The 21856-nt window shown below is 29.2% G+C and overlaps 2 protein-coding genes across 3 annotated transcripts in view; both read left to right on the top strand.

Moving 5' to 3' along the window:
* Window positions 1-639: 639 nt before the first annotated feature.
* On the top strand, window positions 640-5530 carry LOC132917352 (casein kinase II subunit beta-like). The gene is made up of 2 exons (XM_060978058.1): window positions 640-986; window positions 4680-5530. The coding sequence occupies exons 1-2, from the start codon at window positions 641-643 to the stop codon at window positions 5153-5155; spliced, it is 822 nt and encodes a 273-aa protein (XP_060834041.1). The 5' UTR covers window position 640; the 3' UTR covers window positions 5156-5530.
* Window positions 5531-11086: 5556 nt separating this feature from the next.
* LOC132918518 (potassium voltage-gated channel protein Shab) overlaps window positions 11087-21856 on the top strand; it is a 51442-nt gene continuing 40672 nt past the window's right edge. Inside the window, exon 1 of one of the 2 annotated variants that reach the window (XM_060979777.1) lies at window positions 11087-11749. The gene's annotated coding sequence lies outside the window, so the exon portion shown is untranslated. The remainder of the gene's footprint in view (window positions 11750-21856) is intronic. The other variant, XM_060979778.1, reaches the window with a different exon arrangement.

Raw genomic sequence — 21856 nt, forward strand, 5'->3', positions numbered from 1 at the left:
CGACAATATTATATTATCATCATACTGCAGCCGGCCGTAATCCGAAGTACTTGATTGTTAAGAGAACGCCACACGCACCCGCCTTTTAAGGGGTTTCATGTAGGTCACTTTTAAATTAAATTTTGAGAAGAATTAAAATTTTAAATACTAACTCGAAGTATTTTAAAAGTGGTCCCGCGTTGTCAACCCCAGTTCCACAGTTAATTGCTGTGTACCTATAATATAACCATGCGATTACATTGAAAAACGTTTCCGCACGGAAAATAACCGCACAGTCATAGTTGAAAAATAAAAACAATACTAACACGTAGGTCGTAGACAATTTATTTTGTCATATAGTAGTATCTTATATTTTTTATACGATTTAAATGTTTTAAAATTCGTTATTGTCGGGGCTTTCAAATTTAAATCGCGTTTTTACATTAATGATATCGGAAAAATAAAAATATTTCCGACACAGAAAATATTGTTTATTATATATTGTGTTTGGAAAAAAAATCTGTGACTAAAGCTCGAGAGGTTCATTATCGTGCAAAACGGTTTTCACAAATAATGTATCTATGGGTGTGTGATGGCGTCCTCTCAAAGGTGACGATCAACGACGTTGTTATAATTACTGTCGATGAATCTCCCGCAGAATATGAATTCTTCGCCGTGGATCCGACGACTGTTGAACAGGCCGGATAACGCGTTCATGTGTGCCGTGGACGTGTCGTACATCCGAGACAAGTTTAATCTCGTCGGGCTGGAGAAAACATTGCCGGACTACGAGACGGCGGTCCGCGTCGTGTTGAGCGACGCTCCGTATTCACGCGTTACAGCCGATGCCAACACTCAATCGGTGGCCGAGATGTTTTACGGTCTGGTACATGCCCGGTACGTAATGACACCTCGGGGCATCGCCAAAATACTCGAAAACTATTTGGTCGGCTGTTTTGGACATTGTCCGCGAGAAAACTGCAGACGTTCGGCCGCCTTGCCCATAGGTACAAAATATCATTAAAATACTCTGTAGGGTGCCACTATGCAGTATGATATAAACCGTCTGTCGCGTGTGTGTGAGTATGTCAGTGGAAAATTTAGGAATTTTTCGTGGAAGAGGTACAGATTATTTTCGTAACACAGTACCGTAGTGAATAAAATGCCGGAAAACGAGGTTTTGAGTTTTTCCCAGAGCCTCAGAAAATATTAAAGAGTTGAAAGTTAGAGAATTTTTTAAAAACAACACATTTCTAAGAAAAACCTGACATTTTTAGAAAATAAAAAAATCATAAAAATAACAATAAAAAATATACAAAGTAAAAAAGTTATTTTAAACAAACTATTTGTAGTAATAAATTTAGCTATTATATTACCAATAAAGTACGGACTAAAAATTAAAGCTGAATATTAAATTCTGATTGGATCATCGTTTTCAGCATTAAACAATTCAATATCTGGAAAAAAAATCCCCAAAACGGGTGCTCGTTAAAGTATAAGAAAATAAATTTAGAATATGTTTTAACACTATTATAAATACAAATATATTATATTCTAAAAATATCAAAATTGTATGTTTATGTACATTTTTAAGAATTTAAATTATAACGTTGTTAATGTTTAAAAGAATCATTTTTCTGGAAAATCTTTTTTTTTTTGTTACAAATTTTGATTTCAATAATATCAACTGTGAGAACGACAACTACGCATAATATTATACTATAAAATATTTATTTTTCGTTTTTTATCATTAGACGTAAAACTACACAACTTTCAAATGTCAGTTGTTGAGGGGGTCAATTGCTGTTCGTACCCCATGGGCCATGGACCTCTCCCCTGTAAATACACCATTGGTGTTTGTGTACCGTGTAGGGTTCAACTGAGGTCAGCGACTAATTTGTTTTGTTGTGAGCTATTTGCACTGTGTGTATACCTATGTTCATGTTTATGTTCATGTGTGGGGAGTACTCTTAACCTATGAAAAAATGTTATTAAAAAGATATGGGTATAAATTGCTATAGTTATTATATAACTGCTGTTAATAAATAATATAAAATAAATCATAACAACGGATAAAATACAGCTAGTATTAATAACTTATTTGTAGGCCTTTTATACCTCAACAATATGATGATTAGAAATGTATATAGCCATATACGAGTTAAATAACTCTGTTGATTTTACCAACAATGTTATAAAGATAATAAAATATATAAAAACAATGTCTTAAGTACCTACTCGCTATGGTAAATGCACATTTTACTGGTAGAACATTAAATATAAATAAAATAATTTACATAAAAACGGACCGGAAAAATATAACGCATATAAATATGAAGTAACTCGCATACCTATCTGTGAATATAATTATTATTAAATAAATTAGGTGTTCGCGAGGACGAGGGATATATACATATGATTCACGCACATTCCTACCTATTAATAATATATATTGTTTATTATACTATAAATAATAACATATTATATCATAAGTAAATAAAATTGTATTGCGGGGCTAACAATAATAATTTTCATTTGTATTGTTTTTATAATTGTTGCTAGTTTTCAATTATAAACTAAACATTTATTCTAAGAATTTCATTATAAAACAATCGAATTTAGAACTAGCAGTAAATTAGCTAACCACAAAGTATTTGTTCTAAATTCGATTATTATACATTGATATTTTCAAAAAATTTAAAAAATAGAAATCGCCACTTAAAAAAGGAAAAACTCGATAAAACGATAATGATAAAAATAGTAAAAGCGTAGTTTTTTCAATAAAAAATATTGTTAGTAACGAGTTCATATTTTATGAATACATGTTTCCAAAAACTTTAATACTCTTATATAGAGAATATTAGCAGTGTTTACTTTTAAAATATTCCCCTCGTACATAACATATACGACATGTACCATATAGAGTAAAGTATTTGTATGATCTAAACTCCTCCACCCACCGCTGTGTCTAAACTGCCGTCGACATTGTGACCATTATTCACACCACACATTAATTTAGTTTTCGCCAAGAGTCTTAGATCCGCTTCCGTTTTGCACGCGTGCATATTATATAATATTATTATGTACGGTACAGTGCGGCGATTCGTGTCTGTTGTTGTCGGCAAATCTCGCATTCTACACTCGACTTGAAATATAATAATATATATAATGTATACCCTCCTCGTCGCACTATTGTCGAATACATCAGTTTTTCAGACAATCGGTGAATTTGTGAACACTCGTCGTAAATATAATATATAAGTCAAAGCCAAATGTAATTCTTAATTAATTTCTATACATTCTATACAGTATAATGTACTTATACGCCTTTCAGTCTTTGACATAATAATATTGATATATTTTTACTCGTATAACCCTTTAGCCTTACACATTTTAATTATCTAAATGTTATGACGCCAATTGAACTATGTTCAATAATAGGTATGTAATAACTCTTGAAACTAATGGAATTTACTCTTTTTTTTAAACTATTTAATGAGTACGTACTCCGTATAAATATACATTCACTAGCTAAAAAGTGGCAAGGACTTTTCCGCCATTTTGCACTCATAAACTCAACAACTACATTATGAATTATGATAGGTTCAAATCAGCTCTTAGGTTCCCACTTCGTTTTTAATATGATTCATTTATTTCGTCGCAATATTGAAACGTCATAACGGTGTCTGAAATAGTCATTTAGATAATTATGATTAATAAATAATACAGGAATTCGGTAGGATCTGGTAATAAATATTAAATAACATTTAAAGCAATTTTATTTAAAAATATTTTTACGTTGGTTGTTTAAAACTTAAATTCAATTGGTTAGGCGTTGTTTAACTAATAAATTAACATTTTGGTCTTGCTAAGCGCGTCACTCATTGTGTCGAAGACGACGTTACATCGTTGTGTCAATGTGTAGTTCGAACTTTAATGATTTTTTTCAATAGTTGAAAGAAACATTCAAATATAATAATAATACGTGTGAAAAGATAAAGCTCCTATATGAATTGAGTTTTACGTAGCATAACGGAAACGCGTGTAACGCAATAATACTTGTGTGTGATGCGCGAGTGTATGATTTAAATAATAATCTCGTGTGTGCATAACCCGTACGAATGTACGACGTTTTACAATTCATCTGCTCGTTTGTTCGGACGACAAAAACGTAAAAAAAAGTCAAAGTAATTCTAATATAAATAATAGTTACCCGCGAAAACACGATGCATGGTAATTCTCTCGTTGTGCTAACTATAACTCATTCTTTCGTCGGCGAGCGCAAGAGAAGAGGAGTTGTAAAAATACGTACAAAATCTAAGAGTAGTTAGGTTTTAACGATATATAGTTACCATCATAGGCATCTTTTGGAGATCGCGTTTCAGCTAAATACGCGAATTTGGAACCGCGTAAGACCATGCGGTTGGGGGGGGGAGGTGTATGACTTCCGAAATTTTGAAAAAAAAAAAAAGAAGAGATTAAGATTATCAATGTCATTCAATATATAGGAACTGCAGTGTAAAATAGTTATCGATGTCCCATCATTTACACGCGAATCGCAGGTCGTGCCCGCGTTGTCGGGCTGTGCATACTATTATATATGACGGGCACGACCCGTGAAAACGCTCGTGATGGTTACCGCCATCGCCTACATCCGCGGGGACGTATACGTTGACCGAATGTCGTTCGTCATATTTTAGGGCTCTGCGACGTGGTGGGATCGGACACGGTGAGGATCTATTGTCCGCGGTGCATGGACGTGTACGTGCCTCCGGCGGGGACGAGAGGGGCGGCCATCGACGGCGCATACTTCGGCACCGGTCTACCGCACATGGTGTTTATGACGCGACCGGAGTACATGCCGCAGCGGCCTAGTGGTCGGCATGTGGCCAAGCTTTACGGGTTCCGAATTCACGATTCTGCGTACGGCGTGCAGCGGAACGCGGCCACCCATCAGCTCAGGCGAACCATGCAACTACAGTCTGCCGGCTCCACCTCCGCCGCCGTGACCGCTTCCGCCGCCAACTGCGCCACAATAACCTCTACCGGAATTTCATCAACCGCCGCGGCCGCCGACACTATCGCTGACGTGCCATCTAACGCAGGCGACCAAAAATTACGCGTTTCAAACATTATTAACTCATATTATAATAATGTCCCGTCATCAAAACGATAGTAAAACAATAATAAAATCGCGTTTTCTTAAAATAGTCTATTATTATTATTATTAATGCTCACGTTTATAAAATACATTGCATTTTCAATACATTTTATCTGTCATATTTACTTATCTCGTATAACTCCGCGAGGGCTGAATTGTGCATATGTATTGCGAAAATGTTCTGTTTTTTTATATTTATAACTTTTTACGAGTACGCTGTATTGTATTCACTGTTGAATAATAAATCATTGTAACAAAACATAATGCTACATTAAAATCAAAAAATTATTATTGTTATAACTTGTTAATATAATAAATTTTAAATACGAAAAAGATTCTGAGCGAAAACAGTCAGCCTAAAATTGAAATAAATTTTATGATATAATTATATTGCCTTTATTGTATTATTAATATTTAATTCTCCTTCGTTTTGTACTCAACTCTTATGATTGATTTTTCAATTGAATACGCACTCTTAACACTTCCCTGATATCAGCTAACTTCTTTCCCTTCTATTATTTTATAAATTAGTTCATTTTCGTGACTCAAATGTAACCAATCATGTTCCATCGACTTGCTATGATGGTGTTGAGTATATCTCCGCGTTCATCAATTTCACCAAGTATATTTTCGTTGGTACGGTGTTCTATCCTACTCACTCATAGCATCTTTCCCTAGCACTACATTAGTGCTTAGCCATAGATACAAATATATATGAAATAGATGCAAATATATATGATTTAATTATCATTATAGTAATATAAATATATAATATTTATTATTATAATAAACTTTTGAGTCTATACTCAAGTCCACATCGACTTGTCGTTGAATGGTATAAATAAGTATATAATAGCTAGAATTATGCTAATGTTTTTAAAATGTCTTTGTGTATTAAAATATAATTTTATACATGAAACTTTCATGTCCCTCAAATAATATGTTTGAATAACAACCATGAATTAAGATCAATTGAGATAGTTTATCTTAGTTCTGAGTTCATGATAACAACATTAAACTAAAATCATTATTCTAAATTTATATATTTAATTTTGAACAAATTTATATTGTATTTAAATGTTTTTCAGATTTTTTGGTCTCATTACTTAATATATGCAAAACGTCTTTTATTAAATTTTTCAGTCTTTTTTTTTATAAAAATTGAACATTTTAAAATTTTTAGCTTCAACATTTTAAAGCTTTTGATGAATTTTGTAAAAGTTTGAACTTAAAAATAAATAATTATAAAAAATTGTTCTTATATATTTTAAATATTCTTAAATAGTTACGATAAAAATTTATGAGAAACTTTGTACTAAATTTTTAAGCATTTGGAATGAACGAGAATATTTTTTGTCAACATTTAAAAACAGAATAATAAAATATATAATATAATATAATATAATATAAAAATAAATAAATAAAAATTTCAAATGAATATAAATACTTAAAAATGAATTAAAATGCTTTAAAATAAACTATACGTCTATACATATGAAATCCTTATATTTTAAACATTTGATTAAATACGATTTTATCTAAAGTATTAACAGTTATTCATTTTTGAATTACAACAAAAAAAGAAAATCTTTTGATGAAAAATCATTATTTTAATATCCATCAATGTCGTAAAATTTAAATTGCAGACGTTTATAAAAAATATTTGTCAAATTACACTTTTTTAATTCATGCAATAAAAACTTTTGAGAAACTTTGTTTTATATTTTCAAATTTTAACTATGAATATTAAATTTTTTATAAATTTTTAATTACAAAATAACTTGCAATTTTTCAAGATTTAACGATTTTCATTACTTAAAAAAAAATATTGTTACTATATTTTTCAGTGAATTTGTACACGAACAAGTTAAAAGGAACCTTGCATTATAAGTTAATGTTCAAGATTTTTAAACTAAAAAAAAAACTTTGCGATACATCAATCAGAAGAAAACTAAAAAAGTTTGAGTTTGAAATACATTTAAATAAAAAAAAAAAATAAAATTACTTAATGTCTAGTAAATGCTCATTTAAATATTTAGTGAATATTTTAAGTCTTCGTATGTTAATATTCTTTTATGAATTATAAGAATAAAAACGAAATTGATTTTGTCAAAAACGGGTATTTCGTAAAAATTACTGTTTTTCTTCATTTTAGATTCTGAGTGGAGTGATGAATGTTTGATTTTAGAAAGATTTATTATGATTATAATCATTTTTTGTGACTATTTACACAAATTTAATCTAGTTTGTACTTTTAAGTTATGAAGATTTAATCCAAAATCTCACATTAGTTATACATATAGTTATGTATAAATATTTAAAATATATATGCTCAATTTTTTTTTATAAACATTTTAAGTTCAAATTTTAAATTGTTTTGTGATTGAAAATATTTATAGTTATAATGATTTAAAATTTAATTCAAAGCTCCTCATAAGTTAAATTAAAAAATCTAAAAACTATAGGTACAAGTATAATTATTTTCTATATTCATTTTAATTTCATATTGGTACAAAATTGCACATTTAAACCATGTAGAGTAACCGAATAACGATTTACATTATTTTGTGATATATCTGTAAATAGGTAACTATTTTTTCCTGGCTATTTTGAAAAATCATTTTTTTTACTTTTGAACAATCAAAGTACTTAATAATTAGTTCTATTTTTTAATAAAAAAATTTAAATGAAAAATAAAAGTATGAACATACTAAAAAAAAACAATCATATAAAATTAATACATTTATCGTTTCCCCTAGAATCTAAAATAATTGGGTAGATCTTATTTCTGTGAAAACTTTAGTCTGTATAATTTCAATAACTTTTATCGTTCGGAATCTATATTTCTAAAAACCGTGTATCATTTAGTAAGCTAAATGATAAGTAAGGATGTGTAAGAAATTCATTAAATATATAATTTGTTTTAATTTTCATCCTAAACAACATTTGATGTTGCTACGAATTTCATTGTAAATTTTCAAATTTATTCTGTAAACTTTGTAAAAAATTGGAATTTTTATTTTCAACATACCCTGATAAAACTAATGATCACATGTCCACATTTCATAAAATATTGCGGTATTATTCTCACTATGCTGAAAAGTATTTACTGGAAAAAAATCCATACATCATTGTAAAGCTGACAGCTTTCTCTTTCCCTCCAGAATCTAAAATCAATACACACGAAAGAGAAGACAATTACAAATTAATAGTTGATTGATGATTTTAATGGCGAGACATTTCTTAAAAAAATGTTTTCTTATGTGTTAAGCAATATAATGTTGTTTTTAATAATTGTGTAATGTAGCATTAAAGAACGTTATATCTTTGAAATAACGTTATATTAAGAATAATTTATCGGGAACGATTTAAAAAAAATTACAGAAGTCTCAATACATCATAACGAATCCTATAAAATAATGAATTCTTTGAAAATGTCAGTACATAATTTTCATTGAAGGCCGAGTACTATGGAAAGTTTTGTAGGCTACCATAACGTATTTGAGGATAAAAATTGGATTTCAATTCTATTACATTGTTATCGAGTGACGAGGGATTAAAAAATAACATTACTCCATGTACGAACGTTTGAAATCAAGTTTTGAAATCCCACTGGAAAGGTTTTCTACTCACATTATCCTCTATAATGAATCCCCGAAGGTATGAATTTTGTTGATCCCCTTCTTTGAAATACTAAAGTTTTCAAAAGAAATGAAATTACTTTATTCGTATAACATTTTAATTAGTTATTTTAACATTAACAGCATAATAATATAATAATTATAAACACTAATATAAACGTATCGTTGAGAATCATATTATACTCGAACAATTTTTAATGAATCTTACGAGTTAAAGTCACCGTCTTAAACACAAATCGATACATAAAAACAGAATAGAAAGTTTAAAATTTTTAAATCGTTTTATTCTTCTGTTAACTTTTATTTAATACAGTTTAGATTTAAATATATATTTTCATAAAAATCAAATATCCCATAAAGTATAGAATCTGTTAGTAATAATAGAATTATTTATGTAAACGATATGATAAATAAACAGTGTATATCATATTTTTATATTCTATTTATCATCTATTTTTTATTTATATTTTATGAATAGCATATTATGATAATGGATATAGAGTGCATTTTTCAAGCAACTATAATTTATACTATTGAGTATTGGCATAAATGACATTGTAAAGCAATATATTATTTAAAAAACAAACTATAATGTACACTATAAAAATATTAAATTAAGTAAACCAACGTATACAATTATTAATATTCACATTCAGCAATGGCAATACGGCGAATACACGAGTGTCATGCATTTGTTTAAGATAAATATTTTTTCAATAACTACATGAGCGTCCTACATTAAGATCTTCAAAAAATCTTTATAGATAATAGTTGATTTTTTTTTCATAAAAATATTTAAAGGGTATCAATATTATATCAAAGTAAAATATTTATTTTAATTTTACAAAAAAATAACATTAAAATACTGTACACGTATTAGTTTGGTTTTGCATCACATATTTTACGGCACAAATAACAATTCGACTTTTATTTAGATAAAGATTAAAACGAAAATATACAGAATGTAGATAAACCGTTAGATTAGATCGAAACCGTCGCCGTTTATTGTGTATTTGTGTTGTATCCAAATATACGGCGGTATCGCATAAGACGTGCTCTGTAAAGGCCCTCGAGATGTGTACATAAAATTACGCGTACATTTGTGAAAATAAAATATATGTGAAATGTATTATTATATCATAAACAAAGCAAAAAAATCAGTTATATTACGCGGGTACACTATCGGTCTAGAATACAAATCACTATTTCTTTGCACGCAATCGTCCTAGACCACCGCCGCCGCCGCCGCCGCCGCGGTTGGACTATTCCAATAGCACCGCCGCTGCAGGGTCGGCACGGGCGCCTAAGGGTGACAACGATAATTATTTTTCGCTCGACTTGACCCTCCGGGGAGTATTTCGAGCAAAACGCGGGCGCGGGTAATACGCTGCAATGGCGGGACGAAAAAACAAACAAAATAAAACAACGATAAATAACGCGGACGACGATCGATACGATATTATACGGCGAGTGTAACGTGGCAAAATATTATATCTTGGCAGTATAGCAAAATATAGCTATAACAGCTATTTTAAGGTGTACCCGAATAATTGATTGTGCCGATGCGATATTGTTATAATAATAATAATAATAAAAACGCACGTAAAACACAATTAGTTCGAATTGGTTTTCGTGTTACACACCGGCGCACCGGCGCACTACGAGTTGCATACACGAGGCGCCGGCTTACGTAAAACCGAAATGAGAAAATCCGTGTACTCAAATATTTTTATAAGCCGGTGGGGGGGTGGCGGGCGGGTGGGTGTGCGAGGTGGCGGCGCCGGAGTGTTGGTCGGCCGGGTGAAAGTAGGAAAATCCCGTTGTCAGCCGCAAGTACACAACATTATAGTGACGATGAACAACGACGATATTATTATATATGATCGTTAATATCACACGATCTAAACGAATTTGACGGTTTTGGACGCATATTATTTTATCCTTTTTTTTTTTTTTTTCACCAACTCTTACGCGCATTGTATTATGCGTGTACGATCATCGGAACAATGGATGGTCGTGTGATTTTTTATTTTTTTTATTATTATTATTTATTATTTCCTCGCGCGGTACACCCGCGCCCACCTCCGCACCAGATGACGGCCGACGACGACGACGACGACGACGACGATGACTACGACTACGACGACTTCCCCGCTGCCGCCACCGCCAGCGAATATGTGAGTTGTGCGCGTGTTTGTTGTTCAATAAACCCCATCGCCGACCGGGGTCATATTTGGTCATGCGCATTCCGCCATCTGTCGGAAAACGGTCGTAGTCCGCGTACACGGGTTTTCGCCCAAATCGAACGTGCCCCAGTAATGCGGCCGCGTCCGTCTGCAAGCCTACTGTCGACGACGACGGCCAGTGTGTAGCGGGTTTTTTTTTAATTCAAATTTTTTTATTATTGTTATTATAATTATTATTATTATTATTGTTATTATTAATATAACCATTATTTGATCGCCGTCGTTGTTTTAGATGTTATTGTAGTAGTTGTTGTTATTGTCGTTTTTCTATTATTATTATTATTATTAATATTATTATCATTATCGTCATCGTTATACTATTGTATTATCATAATTCGATCGGCCGACGACAAACACCTGACCGCTGCTGCAAGTTGTCGTCGTCGTCGTCGTCGTCATCATTTTTTCGTATGAGTTTTTGTTTTTTTTAAACAATTATTTTTATCCGTTCTGTTTATTCGCCCACAATTCGCACACGTTATCGTAACGAAATCGTATTCGGCGTATGCGACCTGCATAATATTGTTTTACTGCCGTACCTATCATCGCCGTCTTCCGCGACCGTTGGACAAGAGTGCTCGGAACATCGTCGACAAAACGGATTGCAGGCCGATATGGTGGTGCGGCCGCGGCCCGCAATGGATTGCGACGGATGTGTGCGGGCGGTGCGTGCACCGTCGTCGGCGCGGCACTGAGACAAAAGGTCCAACGACGATTGCCAGGTAAAAATCGCACGACGGACAGGTATAAACGCCGCCGTCAACGGTTCGGCCGACGAACGCCGAGCATTCGCGGAACGGTTTCATGTACAGTTATCGTATTTTTTACGTATTTTAATTTTATCGTCATCACTGCCGATAATTCGGTTTTCGTGACGCATATCAATATATATTATATTAAACATTGTTCCCATCGATTTGTTTCCGTACCGTCCACCGGTGCCGAGCGACGTACATTTATTAGGTAGAATATTTCGCACGGTCATTATTATACCTGTTGTAGGCACGAGTGCAAAACGGACGGGTTAAACGCCATATCATTGTTATAGGTATATATAATTACGCGAAAACGCGAGTCGGCCACCGCGCTATATTGTGCTCATACGCGAAATTAGAATATTATAATATAATATATTATTGTACGCATATTCATCGCTGTGACGACGTGTAATGTCGAAAGTATTCTTTTGGAAAGGTCACGAAACACAGTGGTCTCCGAGTAGTTTGACCTTTAATTTTTGTTGAAACGACAAAAGTTTACACTAAACGCACGATAATCGCTCACGGAAAAGGTACTCATTTTCCGCCTGTCGGTGCACGGTATATTATGTATGTAGGTATTTTATATATATATATATTATAGTAATATAATGGCATATAAACGTTGGTCGGTCGGCTGTTGTACTCACGATATTTTTGCAAGTATAAAATTACACATTATAGACTTATATTATATATAGGCAGGTAACGAGATTTCGTTTTTACTTTTTATCCGTCTCACCTGGCAAGCTTCTAATATCGTTGCTATGGTGACGTACGATGTGCAGTGCGTTGATTGAAGAGAGGATATTGCATTATGGTCGCCAGTACTTGCGATCACCGTGGTGGGGTGGATGTGGCCAACGGTGGTGTTGTAATAACAAGTTAAACGATTTCACGGTGTAATTTCACACGGAGCACTACTCCTTGTAGACGCATAATATGCATGAAAATACGACAAACGCCGTTTTCCCGGGAAATGCACTCTTAGCTTGTCCGGGATAAATGTTCCGCGTAAATGCACGGACAAATTTCCTTCATTGGATTATGCAAATCTCTTGCTTTTGGCGTGTCCGCGTCACTGTGAATGTGAGCACATAAACAAACACCGGGAATTACTACGACTGGTGTAGTTTAAAGAAAAAAAACGACACAATAATAATAATAATGAGAAGTTGCTCCTTTTAAACCACTCGTTTTATTTGGACATGCTAAACCTGTTAAATTTTATAAAATTATGTTATAACATCTAGTTGTTTAATTCTTTATTATATTTCCAATATTATACTGAAATATTTTATATCATTTCAATGCTTACCAATACTAATAATTTCTATTCAGTATGTACAATATTTTAAAATTAATGGTACCTACTGATTTCTGTCTACACCTTTGACCTAGATATGTATTACGGTTGCGTTTCCAACCAACATAAAACCAAAAACCCTATGCTAATATTATTTGCTAAACGAAACAATAGTGGTATGGTATATAGTGTTTAAGCCAAAAGCTTGTTTCACCGGTTACACTGGCAGTCTGGTAAAGAAATCGTGCGGAAACGTGATTTGTATCAGTTTCTCGTATTATTATTATTATTATTGTTGGCTTTTTTTTTCTACAAAGAGTTTGGCTGTTTAAAAATATTAAAATGTCACTGAAATCGTAAATCTCAAGGTTTTTTTTTAACAAATTCGTAGGATAATGCCTTCAAGAACCATTAATCATTATGTAGTCAAGAGTTATAGACATTATAAGTACAAAATAATTTTGGGTTTTAATTTCACAGTTATATTTGACAAGACCTACTGTAACGGCATATAATTAAACGATTGTTAAAAATAAAAAGTAAAAGCTGTAGAATTATTTAGGGGTTATAAAAACTATAAGTTATCGTATCCTATTTGAGCTTTAAATAACAAAAAAAGCGTAAGTAAATTTTATGTGAATGGTAAAAAACACGAATGTGTTTCTTTAATATTGATGTATTCTTATTTTTTTGGCTGTTCGATTTTATAAGTTCGCATGTCCTGCATAAATAAATAAAATAAAATTGAAATCGAAGCATTAATAATCATTGAACAACCGGTGTTTTCCAGTGATGAGGTTACCTTTTTTAGTGCTGAACTGTCAGTCTTCAGATGTATAGTAGGTACCCACATATACTAAACATAATTTATTTAACGATATAATATATTATACATACATTTCATGCATAACACAGTGAAATGGCGTTTAATAACAATAGAACCTAAGTATGTATTTTGGCATTTTTGATTTTTACTATTTCTAGTTTTATCTTTTTTTTACGAAGAGGGTAAAAGTGCCCCCGGGGTTCTAAAAAGTCAACACGTGGCCTATACTGTAGAAGACGACAGGGATCGATACGGGTACGATGAAATGGTAAAGGTCAATCGCGCTTTTGTCTCTTATAAACTAGACGAAATATTTTGTACATTAATTAAGTCAAAAATATACTTTTGTCTTGTCATAATGCTATAGCATAGCCATTTGACTTTTGTTAAAGAAAATAACAAAAATTTATTCACTCATTTGAAAGACAAATTCTGCTTTTTTTTAAATAACGAAATACGATTCGTGGAATAATGATTATAAAGTGATTACTGATTAATAACTGAATAACAGTTTTAGATAATATTTTGTTAACGCGTAATGTATTACGTATTATAACTTAATAGTAATATGATAGATTTTGACAAGAATGGATCGTCAACTTTTTTGTAATACAATGACTGCGACGGTATGAGATTTTAATTCATTCTTAAATTTTCTTGTAATGTGTGTATAACAGTATAGGATAAAATAATATTATTTTAGAATGCAACCAGCTTTAGAATTTTATTGACACAACTTGTGGGTTCACTAGATTCTTGTAGCCCGTTTATTATTCTTTTACGATAACTAGACAATAATTTGACATTATTCCTCTCTTTATAGTAAACATATAAACGAAATAATAATAGCATGAATAAATAAAACTTATATTCATTATTTCATCGATATTTTGTTAAATAAATATTTGTATTTTATATTATTACTAGGGGTCACTGCCCCATGATCACTTCACTCGCCTAACTGAGAGTTTATAACTTTATAAAAATCTAAATGAAAAATAATATAAATATTAGAAATTATAATAACATTTATTTATTGGTTGTCATGGTAATCATTTGACGTAATTTGTATTCTGTGTCGGATTATATATTATTTTGTGTTGAAAATAATTTGTTTTTAATTTAATGTAAAGTAAAATTTCATACCAATACGTTGCAATAAAGATAAAATAGAATTATCGGAAAACTTAAAATTTAAAAGTTCAAGAATAAAACTTTAAAGTATAAAAGCGAATAAATTACATTAAGTGAAACTAATAATTGTTTACTAAATTATAACTGACAATCTTAAATAACATGTACAGAACTTTTGACTATAATGGAATCGATAAATTTTAATTTGTTTGTGGAGAAAAAATGTTAGTAAAAATATTAAATAAAATGTTTTACACACCAAATCCATGTTACCATAAAATGAGTTAAAAATAATAGAATTGCATGATTAAAAAAAAACGAGAGCAAAATTCGCGTGTTTTTTTCAGTTTTTATGTTTTTCATTGTATCTAATTTAAATAAATTAAGCTAAATTATTGCTTTAAAACTAGTGTTTCTAAAGTTATATAATATTTTATATTGTGTTTGAAAACATTAATAGATATGGATAAGTACAAACCAAAGTTCAAAAAATATATAGTATAATATCATAAATAGAAAATAATTATTCTGGTGGATGTATTAATTATTAATATTACTGGGTATTAACTGTAAAATGAACACAAAATATTATATATATTTTTAAACATACGATTTACATGAACCTAATATATGATAATAAATAAATAAATATATGCCCACAAAAAATAAAGTTATAAGTGTATGCAATAATAGGTCATTATAATTTTAATTCAATCGTAACATTGTAGGCATAATTTCTACAATTTTACTCTATCATAAATTTTATTATGATAAATATATATTAATAATAATTATATTTTATATTATATAAAGATTGTAATGTAACTTCAAATACTAAAGATCACTAAAATACTTAAATTATTGTATTAACTGTGTATTTTTTTTTAAATAAGTATTTAGTATTTATTTTAAGTATTTTTACTGTACACTAAGTGTTAAGGATTAAAATACTACAGGATTTAAGATACTCGTTTCGCTATGTTCATTTTGGCACAATGTAGTATTGTATTGTTAAATTACTTTTGAAAGTAATAATCAAAATCTGAAAAATATTCTAAGTGTAACGTAATAATAATATTATAATAATTAAATTTCATTTTTAAATCTCGAGTATTATTACTAGTGATTTTGATTAACAATTTTTATGATTTTTTCATGTACTTTGATGAAATCTTATAGTTATATCAACAATTAATTTTAAAAAAAAATGTGCAGTAAAGTAAATATTACACATCTATATAAAACAAACAAATATAATTTATGAAAATATACCTTCAGAATTTAATCTGAAAGAAATTTTAAAATAATTTTATCAATATAAGTAAAAATAAATTTTAGATACAATACATTTTCGTACTTTTTATACCATTACATTATACAATATATCTAATTGAATATTTTCCAATATTCGTAATATTATCAAAATGTAACTTGAAATTTTAATGATTCCCTATCAAAGCACATAATAAATGTGTAAAACTCTTTCAATTAAGATTTTATAAAAGTTTTCCGTGTACCATCAAATAATTAATATAAGACCAAATAAAAAAAACACACTGTCAAACCAACTCAACTTATTATTACTAAATATAAAATGAATCTTAAAAATGTATAATTAAATATATTTAATGAATACATTATAATACCTAGTCCAAAAGGCTTAAGAACTTTCTAACAGTATGTGTTCAATTAATTTTTCATTTCAACCCTGTTTTGAAAATTTCATTTGAAACGTTAAGAAACTAAATCTAACAGATATATCTAGGCATTAAACAATTTAGTTAATTTAATTTAATTTATATTTCCTGTTAAATTTATTATATTCAATAATAATACAGACAAATCCAAATAAAATATATAAACTCAATAAATAATGTTATATTTGTAATTATTTTATTTTAAACGGATTTAAATAACTTAACCATTATAGAACCTTACACTAAAAAAATTAAAGAACTAAAAGTAGACCGTCTGAGCTATTATATTATATTATGGTTAAAATTAAAGTCTTTCCCATAGATTAATATATATTTGTATATAATATGAATTTGTTAAATACGTAAAAATATAATATATCATTGAATGTATTTACAATATAAAAATATTAAATAGTATACAAAAACATTATTATTTATCGACAAATTGTGAATTCAAATTTTAAATGAATAATGTAAAATTCAGCATATAATATTTTAAATAATACCTTATATTGTGTATGTATATTTAACACGGGGTCACTATAATAATAATAAATCTACCAATTAAAGGCTCTTCGCTCTTATAATAATTTGGGTTATTCTAATTTGCATATAGTTCCAATAATTTTTATTTAAATAATAAATCTTAATAATTATTATACTACAAATCCATGTAATGACGTGCAAGATAAAATACGATTGTTTGAATAAAATAGTGTAAATACTGTAATTATTAAAATCCATTTATTTTATGATATCTAATGGTCGTAGTTGCCACGTTTTTAGTTAACAAAAATAATAGTTTTATAAATAATTAATTTTAGAAACGGTAATTATGCAAACTTATAATAAAAATATTATATTTATATACCCCTATTGTGCGCCAGGGAACGTGAAGCTAACCTAGTGCTCAACAACTGGTCTGTGTGGCATTGCAGTGACTTGTCCAAATTTTACATGTACGAATGTATCATATAGTATATATCATGTGTTAAAATAAAACGTGTACCTATCTCTTAAAAATGTTTAGACACATAACAATTTATAATATTTATAATAGTTAATTTATGGCATCATATTTCCTAAATAGGTTCAAAACGATTTTGACTATGATTCATTATTATTTATTATGTTTGACAAAGTAATTTCCTCCAGACGGGAATGAATCACGACTTTAACCACATGATTGATTGGGACAATTCAACCGATATCAGTATGAAATTAATTTACATTTTTTACTAGTTGTTAGTTATATTAAACAACGATTATAGTTCCAGACGATATACTTATTTTTTTTTAAATAATAGAAATATATAATATGTAGTACATATTATGAACGTTACTATATAATATTTTGTTTTTATTTTCAGTCATGTTTCAATATACATTTTTATTTTGCACAAATTTTTTTTTAAATACTAAATAAAAATGTTTTAAATATATTATTCATACTACATAGTTATTATAAAAATGAAGTATTTGCAGTTTCATGAAAATATCAATAAAAATATTTTATTGTTTTTAAAACTAAAAACGGCTAGGAAGTCATTCTACTCTATAATTGGTTTCGAATGTAACTTGTTATTAAGATCTGGTCACTATCATGGGTGTTTTTAGCTTGAATTCGGTGATAAATTATTGCATATTATGGAAAAAACTATTACGAATAAAAACTTTGGAAGTAAATCCTCTATTTCTAAAAATATTTTATAATTTCATTAGATTACTATTTATAATTTATTTTCCTATTAATACCTACTATGGTAAATTAAAATAATTATTTCCTAAAATATTGCATAGGTACCTATATTATATATATATACTATATATATTTACATCATATTGTATTATTTTTATTAAATCATTAAATAATACCGTGGTAGGTACTTAAGTAAGGTAAATAGAATCGTAGAATAAATAGTTTAAAATTAATCCAAATATTTTTGTTTTAATTAGTCTGTAAAGAAAACAATAATATACACAATGAACAATATCAAGTCTGCATTGTAAATATTTGAATCCAAACAAAATAAATAAAACCATCAAAGAAAAAATCTTTAATTTTGTTTTAAATAAGTATCCAATTTCATAAAAATTTGAAACTTTAAACGCTTGTGCATAATGTGTATTTTTAATATTTTTAAATGACTGTAATGCTAATTTATGAGTCACCTTATCTTACATTTTTAAGTATTTTGACTTACACCTAAAATTACTAACTACTAATTACTATAAATTAAAATTAATTGAAACAAAATACTAAACAGTTAAAAAATACTCTAAAAAAGCATAAAAAATGTTTGGTTCAATAATATTTCTTTATCATGTTTCAGTTAGATACTTCTTAATTTTAATAATTGTCAAGATTATTAAAATAGTATAAGAACTTAAGTGTACATAGCTTTCATTAATTAGTAAGCACTTTAGTTCATACCTGTGCAACATAACATTTTTTAACACCATAAACTGTCAATCTTGAGTTTCATAAAATTGGCGAAGGTCTTTTATAGTTTCTACACAGAATAGATATAAGGGTTTCAAGATCTCACTATGATTTACTGTAAATTATATGTATAATATACATGTATATTATCTATATTCTAGAAGCACTTTATATGAAGACAATTCATCCAAATGAACGATAGGCCAGCCACCTCTTAATAATTCAATAGATCACTAAGCCATCTGCCATATTTTCTAGTGGATCATCATTTTCTTGTCAACGTCTTTAGAATAGGTTAGATGCAAGATGCAATTTACATAAAAAAAAGTTAAAATTATGTATTATATAAAAATATGAAAAAATACACATGCAGTAATAATAAATATAAACTCTAACTGTAACCCAGTGTTATTCTGATCATCGACATACTTTAAAAAAATATTGTTATTTTTAAAAACGCAATAGTTTTAAATATATCAGCTTTTTAACATAGTTTAAATTTTAAAATGATAAAATAAAAATGAACAATTAATTTAAAAATACTATTATAAAAAAACAATAAAACATTTACCCTAATACTTCGGATAGTTCGACCACTTGGACAGCCTTTCCTTTTATATTACATTAAAATTTTTCCTTCTTTACTGCGTTCATTTTTAATATAATATATTATATTTTTTACTTAATGTAAACAGTAACCGTACACTATGTTTTCATTGTTGGTCAAGAGTTTTTAACTGTTTAAACAATTTGTAGTTTATTCTTTATTGCGAGTTTAAGTATAAAATTCTTTAGTTAAAGTGTTATTTATTAGAAACAAAGTAACCCTACGAATAAAAACAGATGTCAGCAAGTGTCTAAATGTACAAAGGTAATATAAATTGCACTGTGTTTAAATAGGATTTTCCACTGATATGGTAGGTGTTATTGATTATAAATACTGGGTAGTGTAATTAATCTCTCCCTGAAGCTTTTAATTTAGGATAAGGGTCAAAGGTATTCAACTAACTTTATCATCGTGGCAGAGCGCATTGTTGTGTTCCGTAACCACCGGCGGATCGCAATGAGCGGTAGAAACTAGAAAGTGTGTTGGAAGGTAGCCTATAACTGTTATCAATTATCATACATATTAAATCGAAAAAAAAATAGAAAATTTCAAAAATCTATAAATAGATACCATAAAAAGGTCCAACATTTATCTATTGAACATTTGATTATATGTGTAAAATGCAAATACATATAGTTGGATGTTCATTTTTAAACCACAAAAAAACACAAGATCGTTTTGTTAAAAACTGGTTTATGTAAATATTTCCATTTAAAAAAAAAAATTGTTTAATAAGAAATTTATACTTTTGATGATATGGTACAGAAAATGCAATTTAAATATCTAGTTTTCTACAGTGCAGAAATCCTCCTCAAAATTAAGAAATTTTTAGATATAGGTAATTTGGTAAAAGTTTTTGGACTCTTAATAATTTTCATCAAAGTTAAAGAACTTCAAGAACCTGATATATTTTATTATTATTTATTACACATTCAGATGACTTAGTGTGCAGATTTCTGTTAGTCCGGAACGGTTGGAACTATTGAACTTTACATGATACTGTATAGAATTAACATAAGTATTATGTACCATATGTAAACGAGTATGTAATTACGAATGACTACAACATTTTTAGTCAACATTATTCTTTATGACTTACCTATTTATGTTTATGGTTTGTAATAGTGTCACACATTCACGATCCATTACACAAACATATATTACTTAAAATCTAAATAAAGTAGGGATATATTAAATTATGTTTTTATTTTGAATTTAATAATCAACTATTAGAAATTTTTAGTTCATAGATACTATGTATGTATTAAATAGAATAGCACCTGCAGTATAATAAATTATATTATTTAACCTAATATCTGCATAGAAAATTAAATTCAAATGTATGCCATACCAATGTGGCAATATATGTTAGGTAATTCAAAATTATAATAGCCGTATACGTTTTATGGACCCTATATAGTCATCCTATAGTTAGTGGTTAAAGTCGTAAAATATGTTTTGTATGTATAAGCAAAACGCATGTACTTTTAATACGACTATAATACAAAACGCAAATATACGATAAATTATTAATTAATATCAAATTCCGTGTGTATATACTACAATAGGGTGGTTTTGACAAACGAACGCTATACGAATTATGATAGTTAATGAACACAGAGAACGACTCACGGCTGACGTTCTGAGGAAATAAAACGACTCTATAAACTTTATGGTCTACTGAAACCTATTGCAAACGATGATCGACTAAGTACACGCGCATATTATGTATACAATGTATATGATCGAAAATCCTTTAACAAAAAAAAAAAAATTGAACAGCGGATACGCACGACAGAGTGTTATATAATGTATCATATATATTGACATACGCAACTACGCGTCTAATAATATGTGAACATTTCGAAAGCAAATCCGTCTGATCTGACAAGAGAAAAAAAATTGTCAGACAGCAAGAAAGCAAAATATGAAAAATAAAAACCGGGCAATACTTATATATATGGGTAACGTGTGCGCGCGCATGCGTGTGACTGTTAGCGTATAGGTACTTTAAATCGTAAAATCCACGTATACGTGTAAGGATATACAGAGTGATTC

This window comes from Rhopalosiphum padi, chromosome 1 (genome assembly GCF_020882245.1).
Source record: "Rhopalosiphum padi isolate XX-2018 chromosome 1, ASM2088224v1, whole genome shotgun sequence".
Taxonomy (NCBI): domain Eukaryota; kingdom Metazoa; phylum Arthropoda; class Insecta; order Hemiptera; family Aphididae; genus Rhopalosiphum; species Rhopalosiphum padi.